General features: G+C 43.1%; 1 protein-coding gene across 1 annotated transcript in view; it reads left to right on the top strand.

The window, feature by feature from the left end:
- Window positions 1-6859: 6859 nt before the first annotated feature.
- The window catches only part of plch2a (phospholipase C, eta 2a), a gene marked incomplete at its 5' end in the record, with an annotated part of 67623 nt that continues 61219 nt past the window's right edge, over window positions 6860-13263 (top strand). The window contains one exon of the mRNA XM_079272878.1: window positions 6860-7058. Coding sequence (XP_079129004.1) covers window positions 6860-7058 — 199 coding nt within the window. The remainder of the gene's footprint in view (window positions 7059-13263) is intronic.

Genomic DNA, 13263 nt, shown 5'->3' with positions numbered 1-13263 from the left:
AGTGTTTTAATGGCTGACACGCCCCCTCATTGTTCATCAGTCATGTGATTGGACGCTGCAGCTGATCTGTCTTCACTCTGGTGTTTCACACCAGAGTGAAGACAGATCACAGAATCAATTCAAGTTTTATATTTGATTAGTTTTCTGATTCAACATCTGGTTTAAATATGTTTTCATTGTAGACTGAACAACAAAAACGACCACAAACAACTTTTCATTGATTAGAAATATTTGTGTTTTCATGATCTGATGTTTCCCTCAATGACTTATCATGGAAACAATTAAAGTCAGCGAGAGCTGGAGAGACGAAACACTTTTTACATCATTTATCATCATTTCATTCACGTGAGGCTGATCGCAAATTATTAATAAATGACAAATGCATTCCGGCAGTAGAAATCGAAGCTGCGCTTATAAACAGGACACAGAACAGTTTGTTAAAGAGGTAACAGGCTACAGAGAGAAAACACCTCTACATTGAAGATTACTGTGTGTCTTTATTAGTATTATTAGTTACTATTATTAAGTACAGTGATCATGTGAACAGACAAACTTCTTAAAAGTCTCTCCAGCTGTTATCAGCTGTGATCAGCGGCTGCCGTCATCAGAAACAGACACTCAACAGGACGGGTGAAGACCTATTCCCTCATTTAGTGTTTTGATGATGGTGGTGGTGGAGAGCGCTGTCCAACATGCAGCTCCAGAATCTAACAGAGGTGTCATAAGGTCACGGCACATGATTCACATTGTGGTCATCATCAGATCGTTCGGTGAGCCACTGACACCTTTTATGGAAGAGTCTGCATTTGTTTCCTCTACACGTGTAACCGGTTGTATATGGACCCAAATGCAACACACAAGATTCCAGGGATCATTGGCTTTTATTATAAACTGCAGAATGATACACTGAGTCCTTGGCAGAGCTGCAGGTACAGCAGGCAGAGTTAATCAGAGTCAGGAACAGAAGGCTGGTGGGTTTACCGGGAGTCAGGCTGGACGGGTAGAACAGCGGCAGGCAGGGTCGGTAACAGGAGATCAGTCCGTGAGACAGTGCTGGAGAGTCTGGCTTCAAAAAGCAAAGAACAATCAGGCAATGTGTGTCTGGGAGGCAGGAGTGTATAGTGGCTTGATTAGTGATCAGAGGCAGGTGAGTGAACAGGTGAAGGGAGTTAGACTGATGAGGAGGGAGTGGCTGACGGGTAGAGTGAGGAGGGTGAGGAGCTGAACTGTGACAACACGTGTAGTCAGGTTTTCAGCCAAGCTAGCGAGGCAATAGCAGGTCGACCGTTAAACCACTTTTTATGTTTTTAATCGACATGCATGTCCCCCAAAGGATGAATCCTACTAACTTTGGCTATTTCCTGACTTTGTTTATTCAACACCATCATCTGGTCAACATTTTAACTCGTCCAACACTTTGGTTTATCACCAAACACTTGAACAACTAATGACATTCCCATCAGTCTTTAGCTGTGCTTAGCACATTTGCTCACCGCTGTGCCTCGGAGAGTCACTAAAGTAGCAGCAGCTGTGTGTTCGGACGGAGATATTTTTCTTTTTAAATGATTTTAAACTACAGGTACTACTAATTTAAAAATGAAAAAAGACCAAACCTGCAAACCTCACATGACAACTTTGTGACATGTCGGATTTCGTCGGTGCATGCACTTTGTAACGGATCCACATTCTGACTGCTGAAACCTATGAACATAATAAGCAGTAATAATGCTCAGTGCACTCGGGCATTATGAACTCCAGTCTGGCCTTAATATGTTCTGTGGCCACGCAGAGGTTGATGTAATATCCCGCTCCCATTATTTATAGCTACCAAGAGGGAGTTGATTATTCTTTCTCGTTTTTTCTTTTTCTCTCTCTCTCTCTCTCTCACACACAGACACAGACCTACACACACACACACACACACACACACACACACACACACACACACACACACACACACACACACACACACACACACACTGTTTCTCTTTCCATCTTTCTCCTTTTGCTCTGGAAACTTTTGAGACTGAAAGTTTGTTTGGTTTTAGAGCTAAATCTCATCTGACTATTGGTGCATCTTTCTCTGGGCTGGCTTTCACCTTGAATTGGAATCTCAGTATGAAGTGAGGCTGTTGCGTGCTTCCACCCTCACACTAATCCCCTTACAGCAACCGCCCAAGATTTCTGTGCGCGCTGTATCGCTTTTGGAATCAAAGACCGGGTTCTGCGACCCACCTGCAAATGCTCTTCCATTATTACGCTTCATTATTTCTCCTACCTGCTGGTTCCGACTTTTCCAGTCTCCCGGGAGGGATTGCATTCGTAACTTAGCCTGCAGGATGCCCAAATGAGACCAAATGATATAGCAGGTCATGGCGGAGGAATAAAGCGAAGTATCATTAAGTGGATCGACCTGTATTCTCACACGCTTAGTGCCTGAGGCTACTTCATAAACTTTGCAGTCCAATCATTTGCAGTGAACAAACCATATTGTCCTCCTAGTACGACATGTATTATTCTGTCGCTGACACAGATTGTAACGGTAGTGAACATACCGGTTCTTTTTCTCTGTGGGGCATGCTGCTCTGTGGCGTTGGCCGTGGTTGATGGTCTCGCTCTTTAAAAGCAATGGGACGTATTCATTTTCTGCAGTAACAACAGATACACATGTTGTAACTGACAGCACTGAAGACATCACAACTCAAAATGTGCTCTACCAAATGATCGAGAAGACCATTATAGGGTTAAAAATGAAGTTAAGTGTGCCGTTATGGTCCTGAATGCAGTTTTCTCTACACAATTATCCATATTATTTCGTGTTTCACACCAAATCAACACCGGATCAAATCATTTTTGATGTTGTTGTGATAACATTAAAATAGCACAACGTTGTAGCAGGGAATATATACAAATATGAAACAAACTACAGCTATATTGACAGATGGGTGATTGATTAGCATACAGACCCTGACAGAAAGTATTCAATCATTTCTTGACTAAATCAATAAATGTGTACAACCTCTATGATGAGGGTCAAGTGACTTCGATTATTTCCCCTTCACATTTTCAATTGTAATAGTGTTGTGGACACACCAGACTAGAATACAACACACCACCATAGATAAATATACAGTTTATATAGATCGCTTTATGGCCAACTATAATAATGACTATTGTGGCTAAAGGGGCCTTCAGCATTTCAGCACCACGGCCAGCACACCTCCACTGAGCCTGCAGCAGAAGCTAGGCCACAGCAAACAGGTTGCTCTCTGTGAATAGTGAGTGCATGACAAACTGCTGAGATCCCAGAATCCCTCGGGGAGTGTTCCCACCGCTTGGCAACAGCAATCAGACCTGAGGGTCACACAAGTGTCTCCACTTTAATGGCCAAAGTGCCGATGCCCCCTCACTGACTACGTGACTCCAGAAGCAGTCATCACTATCACCGACCGACAACACAATGTAAGGAGACATGACCCCCAGTAAAATTAGCCACCTGGGCTTTGGCCTACTTTCAAATAGCCTACGTATACCTAATGGGCATTATACAGTCTACTCTGCTGTGTGGGATTATGACTTGATTCATTGTCTCGAGGTCCAAAGTGCTCTTGAGGTCACTGGTGGTCCAGTTCAACTTTTGTTGTATTAATATACTGCAATGTTGTAATTTTGCATCGTGGAAGATTATAAAAACAGACATCTACTGTCTATAGCTTGGCCATATTCCAGATTTTCACTTATTGGAACATCCAAAATGTTGAATGTTGAAAATCTCTTTGATAAATTACAGTGAACAATAAAAGCTATTGGAACAAATGAGGGACTGTGCTTTTAGTGTTTAAAGGACGTATTTCAAGCATAAAGAGAGAACAGGCCACTGTTTTTTATCGTAGTTGTCACATTTCCCATATTCCAACGCGTGCACGAATGCGACACGGATGTGTGCAGGTGCGTGAGCTACCTGCGTAATGAGATCCAGCAAAATGTCCCCCTGTGATTTCACGTATTTCCGACGTGTTGCTATTTATGAACCCGATTTAAGACTCCACTGTAACATTGATATTGTTACATGAATGTTACCCTGAAGCGCTTTGCCGCTTTCGTGTTTCACTGTTTTTAATGAGAGTCCAGAGAGTTGAGTTGTTATGCCACAGATCGCGAGTTTCAACGACTCCGCTCATCTTTGGTATTTCAATGACAAGTCGTCGAAAATTTTTATTTACGCCACTTGGACCCGGGTGCTAAAACGACACAGTAAACCCAACTTACTGTTTGAGGACTGCGGTTTAACATGTCTGCCTTGCAAACGGGTGAAAAAAGACAAATCCCGGGGCCATGGTAAGTTTCTATTTCTACTCCCTCCCTTTGCTTTCATGTCCACACATGCGTTTCCTGTCCTCTGCCAATGATTTACCAAACTCCTTTAAGAATTCCGTCACTTTAGTGAGTCCCTTCTCGTTTGCGTCTGAGATAATGTGACATCATGCAACTCGTATTTTGTTCTAAAACGATCTTCCCATTAAATCGGCACTGAAGTGATCCATCAAGTAGCATTAATTACTTTGAAATGTTAGCGATATGGTTTACAGTCTCTCTCGCTCTCTCTCTTATCGGTGAGCGCATTATGTTTCTGTATTTGACATCCTGAAGCCCAACTCAGAATGTTGTGTTCAAGTACATGTGTTGTTACTTTAAGGAATTTCAAGTAATAGCAATACTTTTCTCCTACTAGTTTCTACTTATAAAACTACAAAAAGACAGACAGAATTATTATTTTATTTTGCTTTGCTGAGGTACAATGATTACACAGTGGTGGACTTACAATGTGGACACAGCTTACATTGTCTTTTCATTACTATTCCAGCATTTTGATTCTTTTTCCAATACTATTGTATTTGTCTGGATTTGCTTCAAAATAAAAAATACTTTAAAAAACAGTAGTAGTATGTATTACATCACTTTTTATTAGAAGTCGTCGCACAAAAGAACTACAGTTCCCATGTTGAAACTTGTCAGCACTCATGCTTACTGTAAGTAACATACTTTACCAATCAGGCAGCAACTTCGGGGTCTGAAAAGTGAAGCCAATGCTTGTCTTAAAGCTGCAATCGCTATACTGTCCACCAGGGGGCGACTCCTCTGGTTGTACAGAAGTCTATGAGAAAATTACTCTACTTCTCTCTTGATTTATTACCTCAGTAAACATGAGTTTATGGTCTCAATCTCTAGTTTCAGGTCTTCAATGCAGCATGATGTTCATTTTGTACATTATGGTCCATTTAGAGTCACATAGACCATAAAGCAGGGGATGCTTTAGGGGCGGGGCTACCTGGTGATTGACAGGGTGCTAACACAGCGTTGTCTGGTCTGGGAGTTGTCTGTGTTTTTCTTGGAACTTTAACCCTTTCACAGTGTGTTTTCACTTCATTAGAGTTCATTGTAATATTTGAGTCTTTTCTTTGCTCCACCCTCTCGTGTCTCTTCTGGTTCCAAAAAACCCAAACATGCGGAACTCGAGGGTTCAAAACTTAACCCACAAACGTCACTGACTATGTCAGCTTCTTATATACAGTCTGTTATTTTTAGTCACTTCCATTGATTATTGGCACACATCCATAATGTGATGTTAAATACGGTTTTCTTAAACCGCCCCCAAGAAGTTGTTTGCCTCTGGTTCTCTGCGGTGGACAGGTTTGTGTTGGCTCGTTGTCAGACTGCATCAGCTCCGCTAGAGAAACTGTTCTATATTCAGTGCCTGGCACCTTGTTTTGTCAAGCAGAGATCCAGGTCCTGAGGCCTGACACCGTTTGACACCGCTCCCCGTGCTCAGACTCCAGAGTCGGCCTGAAACTCAACCTATTTCAGTCCACAGCTCTGCGTGGTTTCGGAGGTGGTGTGATGGGAGTTTTTCAGCAGCCGGGGCAGATTTGACAAATGCATTGAAGGTTTGTGAGTCATAAAAAGGAACATAGTATATTGGCATCAACATTTGAGCACAGGGGAAAATAATGGGATGCTCGTGCAGTTAAATGACTTAGAAACGCACTGAAATTGTGAATTACAGTTTCCAATTGGGACTGATAACGCAGAGCCAGATATCAAGAGAGGGTGCAGGGTAAATGAGGAGAGCATTGTTTCATGTGGAGCTGGGCTGCAGGTGTGGGAATATCAGAGCTCCGTTGGCCCGGAGCCCGCCGAGGAAACGCCTTGTGACATCAAACGGACTCTTTAATTGGTCCTGGAGCATGAAAGAAGTCAGGTCTTTATTAGGGCTCTATCGTGTCCTACCAGCCTCCCTCACCTTCTGTTTCTCTCTCTGGGTCATCGTGTTTCACTTCACACACGTAGCAAATCTCCTCGGCCCGGATTACTGCTTCGTAGGGATTTGGGATTTCCTCCCAACACATGTTGCATGTTACCGTGTGTGTTGTGCTTCCATGTGTTTGCTGCTCTTTCATGAGAAGCCAATCCGTTTCCAGCACCGCTGACGAAGAAATAAAGAAGTGATGGCACAGCATGAAGAGAAATTGTCGCTCTGAAAAGCTGCATCTTTTTGGTCCGTGGGATGGAAGGAGACTCGCAGTAAGCAGGTTTGCCGGGGCAATGGCATCACAAGATTATTGACCAACTGTTGATGCCATTCAGAGGCTGAGAGGAATTCTTCCCTTTGCTTTTCTCATTTACTCCCAAGTATTCGAGGTGGATGTGTATTTTTAGCATTCTTAATTAACTCCAGCAACATTATTTTCCTGAAATGCAATTAGTTATTTTAGGCAGAAACTTGTAAACTCAGTCATTCTTAATGGACACAACCAAGAGGAACAGTTTTTCCCCCATGGGCTCGGTGTCTTCAGCCCTGATGTGTTCCACCGCCACCGGAGATAAGCCCGGACCTCCGCCCAGAGGGGCTTTCTCCGCGGAGGGGGACGTGGACAAACTGAAGGAGGTGGCCGAGTGTAGGAGCCAGCAGCAGTGCCCTCCATCCCACGTAGTGGAGGAGCTCTTCTGGATGGGCAGCAGCATTGTGGCTTTCTCCAAGTGGAGGCTTGGCTACGTGGGTAAGCTCTGTCAGATCGTCTGAGTAGAGTTCCTCTGGCTGATATCAGAGATATCGGCCTTTAGATGCGTGTTTGAGGTTTTATTTAGGTCTGACAGCTGTTGTTGTTGAGGTGTTGGATCATCGCTAAATAGAATGTGGATTAGAGAAGTTAAGAGACTCTCTGCCAACCATTAAAGTGTTATTGGTCATTTCTGATTAAAAAAAATCCAACCTTTTCTATTTTTCGTCAGACAAAGTTCTGTCTTCATTGTGTTAGTGCAAGTGTTGAACTACCTGCTCGCTTTCAGTACTCTGCTGTGAATATTTTGCAACAAAACTATTTAAAGCGGCAGTGATGCGAATTTGCTACAGTAGAAAGAGAGGTTCCAACAGATGCACGCAAGCAGAGGACCAACTAGCAGGATCCTGTCGACCCAGGGCAGCGTGTGACAGTAAACAGGTGTATGGCCGAAGATACTATAAGATATTTCATTGAGTTAAATGCTGTGAGTGAATTTGAGTTCCCTCCGATAAACCGTTACATAGTGCACATGTCTCTGGCTTTTATTGTGAAAGGTAGTAGTCGATGAGGACAAGGAAGTGTCTCTGCGTGTTTAACCTTTACACCACCGTCAGTGTTCATTAGGCTGCCACTTTAACGGCAGCTAAACGGCCATCTGCACCATGGAATGACCTTTGTGCGTGTGTGTGTGTGGGGGGGGGGGGCTGCGACATATGGCCTCCACACAATCCCTCTGGCTTAATCTGGTGCCCTGACAGTAGCTGGCTGCTCCTGTTCCGCCCACATCGTGTCTGTAGCACTGAGGTGACACCCGCTCATCTCACCTGGACTAAGCCACCTCATAGCTCTCCTTATATGCCAAATACATGTAAAAAAAAGAAAAGTAAAACGGTTTCAAATGTTTGACTCACAGTGCCTTTGTAGCTCCGTCTAGCGTAAGCCTGCCCACTTTCTACAGGTCCAATCAAATGCCCAAGATTTGATCTAAATGCCTCTTAACCGTCGTCACTGCACAGCAGATGAAGACTGCTAATGCTGTTAAGTACTGCAGCGATGATGTAGGTCAGCCCCTCGCATGGCAACCGCATCCTCCCAGGAGGTTCAGGTCGTGACATGGACAAGCCTGAACTTTAATGTGGACTATAAAAGTGTGGTTGAAAACATTTAGGTTCCTCACAAAACATATTAAGAGTTTGCAATGTGAAGTCAGCATTTCCAAACTGAGTGGTTCTAAACACTGAAGTATTAAGTCTATGTTTCAAGTGGTGTAACATTTTTCGAGTGGGACCGGAGCATTTCAGCTTGTGGCACCCTTCATCAGGGTCTGAGCTTTACCTCACCCTGCACCTTGAAAGGAGGTGAAGTTGTGCCCGAAATCCTTATGCTGCAGAGCACACAAGAGTACGCCAAGTTCAGCACAGACACAGAATCATATTATTCAGATCATCTCATCAGCCGTAATCTGAACTGGCTAACCATTTCTGCAATGGAAAATAATTTCATGATTCAAAATAAAATCTCTTGTGTTATCTACCTATCTAAGGGCAGCCATGAGTTTGCTGTTTCTGTCCATTTTAAGTTAATATCAAGTGCTTCCTACCTGCACCGTGATTCATGTTCCATAACCATCATCTGTTGTTAAACATGTAGTTATTGAACATGATCTGGGGTTTTGCAGATTGGTCCGTGTTGTTGTTTTCTTTAATCTCTGTAGTATTAAGTCATGATTAACTGAATCAGATGCATCAGATGCATTATTGAACGTGTTAAAAGTCCATGCTGCTAAGTCGGAAAGAATTTAACGTCGGGTTTAGGAGAGAAAACATCGTGGTTTAGGCTAAAAGAACAACGGCTGTTACGTGAAGTCTTACGTAGCTGAAAATAGATCCGCCTAGACTTCTGCTGTCATTGGGACACGGACTCCGGTATCCCGGGTGAAAGTCTTGTAACTTTCAAAACATCCTGTGAGAAAGGATGGATCAGACGCTCCTCTGCGTTGTTCACATGTCTGTCAAACGATTTGCGATTTGAATGGGCACAATATTGCACATGCACCACTCTGAGTGTGATCTCCGTTTGAGATTTGTTGATTAGTTATCACTCTGGATGAGGCTTCTCCTGCGCTCTCATCAATGGAGCTGAACACCCAGTTAACGTTCAGCATTCCTCCACTCGCGCTTTAAATCTGATGTTGTAACCACGGCAACGAGCCCAGACCCCCACAGTACTAGAGAGTACTGCCTCCCTGTGCCTCATGCTCCACTTTCTCTCGCTCTGTCTCTCTCCCCCTGTCTCTGTCGGTCTGTCTCTCTGTCTCTCTCTTTGTCTCTCTCTCCTTCCCTCTCTGTCTTCTCTCTGTCGCTGTCTCTGTTTCTCTGTCTCTCTCTCTCCCCCTCCCTCCCTCCACACGCACACAAGGATGCACTGATTTAACTGGGTGTTGGCTGATACAGAGTAGCGATCTGATACCAGTGTTAAATGAATAAGCTGACTTGGATCATTCTTTTATGTGTAAAGCAACGTCAGCCTTAACTTCAACATTTCTTTCCTAACTTTGTAAAACAAAATTTAACATTGATATATATATCTATATATATATATATATATATATATATATATATATATATATATATATATATATATTCACTCACTCACTCACTCACTCACTCACTCACTGGCCACTTTATTAGGCACACCTGTTCAATTGCTTGTTAACACAAATAGCTCATCAGCCAATCACATGGCAGCAACTCCATGCATCTAGATGTGGTGAAGAGGACCTGCTGAAGTTCAAAGCGAGCATCAGAATGGGGAAGAAAGGGGATTTAAGTGACTTTGAACGTGGCATGGTTGTTGGTGCCGGACGGGCTGGTCTGAGTATTTCAAAAACTGCAGATCTGGGATTTTCACGCACAACCATCTCTAGGGTTTACAGAGAACGGTCTAAAAAAGAGAAAATATCCAGTGAGCGGCAGTTGTGTGGACCAGAATGCCTTGTTGATGTCAGAGGAGAATGGGCAGAGTGGTTGGAGATGATAGAAAGGCAACAGTAACTCAAATAACCACTCGTTACAACCAAGGCATGCAGAACACCATGAACATGACGATGAGTTCACTGTAGTCCAATGGCCTCCACAGTCACCACATCTCCATCCAACAGAGCAGCTTTGGGATGTGGTGGAACGGGAGATTTGCATCATGGATGTGCAGCCGACAACTGCGTGATGCTGTCCATGTCAATGTGGACCAATATCTGTGAGGAATGTTTCCAACACCTTGTTGAATCTATGCTACGAAGAATTAAAGCAGTTCTGAAGGCAAAAGGGGTCCAACCCGGTACTAGCAAGGTGTACCTAATAGTGTGTGTGTAAAGACGTCAGATTGCCGTATTTTTCACAATACACGTTCATCTTATAGCCAAGTGATTTACGTTGATGTGGTTTCTAAATTACTTGAGAATATGAAATGATCAAGAATGAAAGAAAAGGGAGCTAGAGAGAAGTAGAGAAGTAGAAACTCTGGCTCCTTTCTCACCTCCAAACAGCCGACTCATCACGGCGTGAGGTGGGTGTGAATGCTCGTTTGCAGATTTCAAAATGCTGTAGAAATGGTCAGACCCCCGCTCTCCATTGACAAGCAGCTCAGAAGACATACTCGGCGCCTTTTTACTTAACTCTGTCTTTGAAAGTGGAAAACCTGGTCAGAGGTCTTAAGAACTAAATGTTGACGGCCACAATCTGCACTTTCCTCCAGTGTTTCATAAAGTACAGTTTAAGTACTGCTGCTTTTCCTCAAAGATATCAGTGGTTTAGGATCAAAACGCATCGTTACATATTTAGTGTTTAGAATTCAGAGATGCTCTCATGAGCCTGCTCTGCCCTAAAGGACTGCTTTCATTCATAGAACGCCACAGAGCACACTGTATTAGAATAGAATCGAATCGAAAAGTACTTTATTCATCCCCAAGGGGAAATTTGTCTGTGGCAGCAGCAAACAGGGTTACACAATAAAATAAAAATATTGGGTGTGGAAAATGCACACTATATACAATATAATAAAATAACAGAGCAGGACCTATTCAATTTAAGAAAACAAAGTAATACAAATGCACAGTATATACACTGAATAGAATTGAATTAAGTTAACGAAGTAGGAAAAAATAAACAAAACAGTATAGTGCACAAGATCACAGCAGCAACAACAGTGTATCAGTGTTACAGTCATGTGTTTGATTTGGCCAGAGGTGATTTATAATACAGTGATATTGCAGTGGGCAGTGTTGTGTCGGCTCGTATTGGTATCCTAACATTGCTCTGGCCGTTTGTTGAGTTGTGCACTTTGCTGATTTGCTTCTGAGCAGGAGTTCGATAGCAGAGGTTAGCGGAAACAAAACTGAAGTACATTAACAATACCCTGAGGGGCGGGCTCTCCACAGCCGGCCAGAATCAATGCTCGGTAAAGGCAATCCATCACTGCTGGTTTACTCCCCCACACTGCAGATAGTTTTGCATGTAGCATTCAGGTCAAATGAGTCAAATTGTGATCCAGTCTCAGTGTTTTCAGCCTCATCAAACCTGATGAAAACCATCTGAACCCCAAACGGTTTTGGGGTGTTTATTGCTCCAGTCACATTTTACTCTCTGTAAGTCCTGCACCTCTATGGAAACAGCACAGTCATGGCTAGAAGTAGAGGGAACTCAAACATTGTCTTTTGTGCAGAATAACACAGTTACAATGCCATAAATCCTCAAGAAGAAACAATATATAGCTAGTTCAATTTCTTTGATAATTTATTGGAAAACACTGGAATCTATATATTCACCATTTCCCCACCTGCCCACAAATGTCAGCAATGTTGAAAGAAGAATTGGAGGCTCTATGTTATATATTTATTGAACATTTTTACAGCCTCTCCTGTCTGCTCTGCTCTCTGTGTTTTTAGTCACGTGACTGTTGGTCACCGGTGAATCAATCATGGCTTCAGAGCAGAATTTAATGTTTTTTACAAGATCTGGTGAAAGCAAATGGTTTGTTCGGGGCGAGATTCTAAATGAGACATGGAGAACGAAATGCTTTTGATGAAATATCAACATTTTAGGCTTAGTTTTGGTTGCTTTTTAGAAGGATCATTACAGATGAAAATCTGACGATAATGACTGCTTTCACAGCTCCTGGCTGTGACAAACAGTGTAGTTTTAGTTGTTTAAAGAAAACATGCCTTTCAGTGTTCAGAGGGTTAAATGTGCATTCATGTAGTGTTGATACGTTTGACTCTGAATGTAGGGTAGTGGAATGAAGGCTAACAACTTCACCTGCTCCCTACAGTGCAAGCTCAAAACATGCTCCATCTCGCCCTGTTGTCTGGATAGATTCAGCAGAGCGTACATTCCCACTGCCCTCAGTCCTTCAGCACAACATAGTCCCGTCATACTCGGCACACTGTCTTGCTTTAGCAGGTTCAATCTCAGCGTTTTCAGGAGTTAATTATGTAATCTTATCTGCAGCTAAGAATATTTCAAGTCCTTCACTCATCACAATTATTTTTCCCGATTAGATTTCCATCACGAGATGATATGAATCTGTCATCTGCTCAATGGAGTGAGCAACAAGTTAGCCTCTTATCTGGGGCTGTCTAAAGCTGTCAGCGCGTGTAAAACCAGGGCTAAGATCATGTACACTAATACATAATTCAAAGCATTATTTTTCGGTACGTTGTCGGTCATGACCCCAGGGAAGTTGTGAAGAGTTCAGTTAGGTTTCGTTCAAACCGAGACGATCGGCGCCTTAGTGTATCCAGCATCCAGCAAAAGTGAACTGCAGTCGTCTGTAAAGCCCCCCCCCCCCCCACACCGCTGTACCAACTTTGACACTGCACGTCCTCTACTTCCCAGCAATACACCCACCAAATGTTAGGTAGATCGGATGTAAGGCTGTTGTGCAATTCAAAGGACACACACAGACAAAAAGTCCTTGCTCTGTTGTTAAATTCCAGCTTCAATTGAAACTTATCTGTAAATCGTTTCTCTCGAGTTGAACTATTGAGCTGCTGAGAAACTTGTGCTCAGCAGCAGACGTGTTGACAGTCATGTGTGTGCTGAGTTGGCCTGATTTCCTGCATGTTGCGTGGAAATAGTTTGAGAGGATGTGACACTTGATGATTGATATTAGGGCCACTTGGGGTGTAACCGCTGGCCAGGGGCAT

This window comes from Melanostigma gelatinosum (assembly GCF_949748355.1).
Source record: "Melanostigma gelatinosum genome assembly, chromosome: 8".
NCBI classification, from domain to species: Eukaryota; Metazoa; Chordata; class Actinopteri; order Perciformes; family Zoarcidae; genus Melanostigma; species Melanostigma gelatinosum.
Note: the sequence above shows the minus strand (reverse complement) of the source record. Positions and strands in the feature narration are given on the sequence as shown.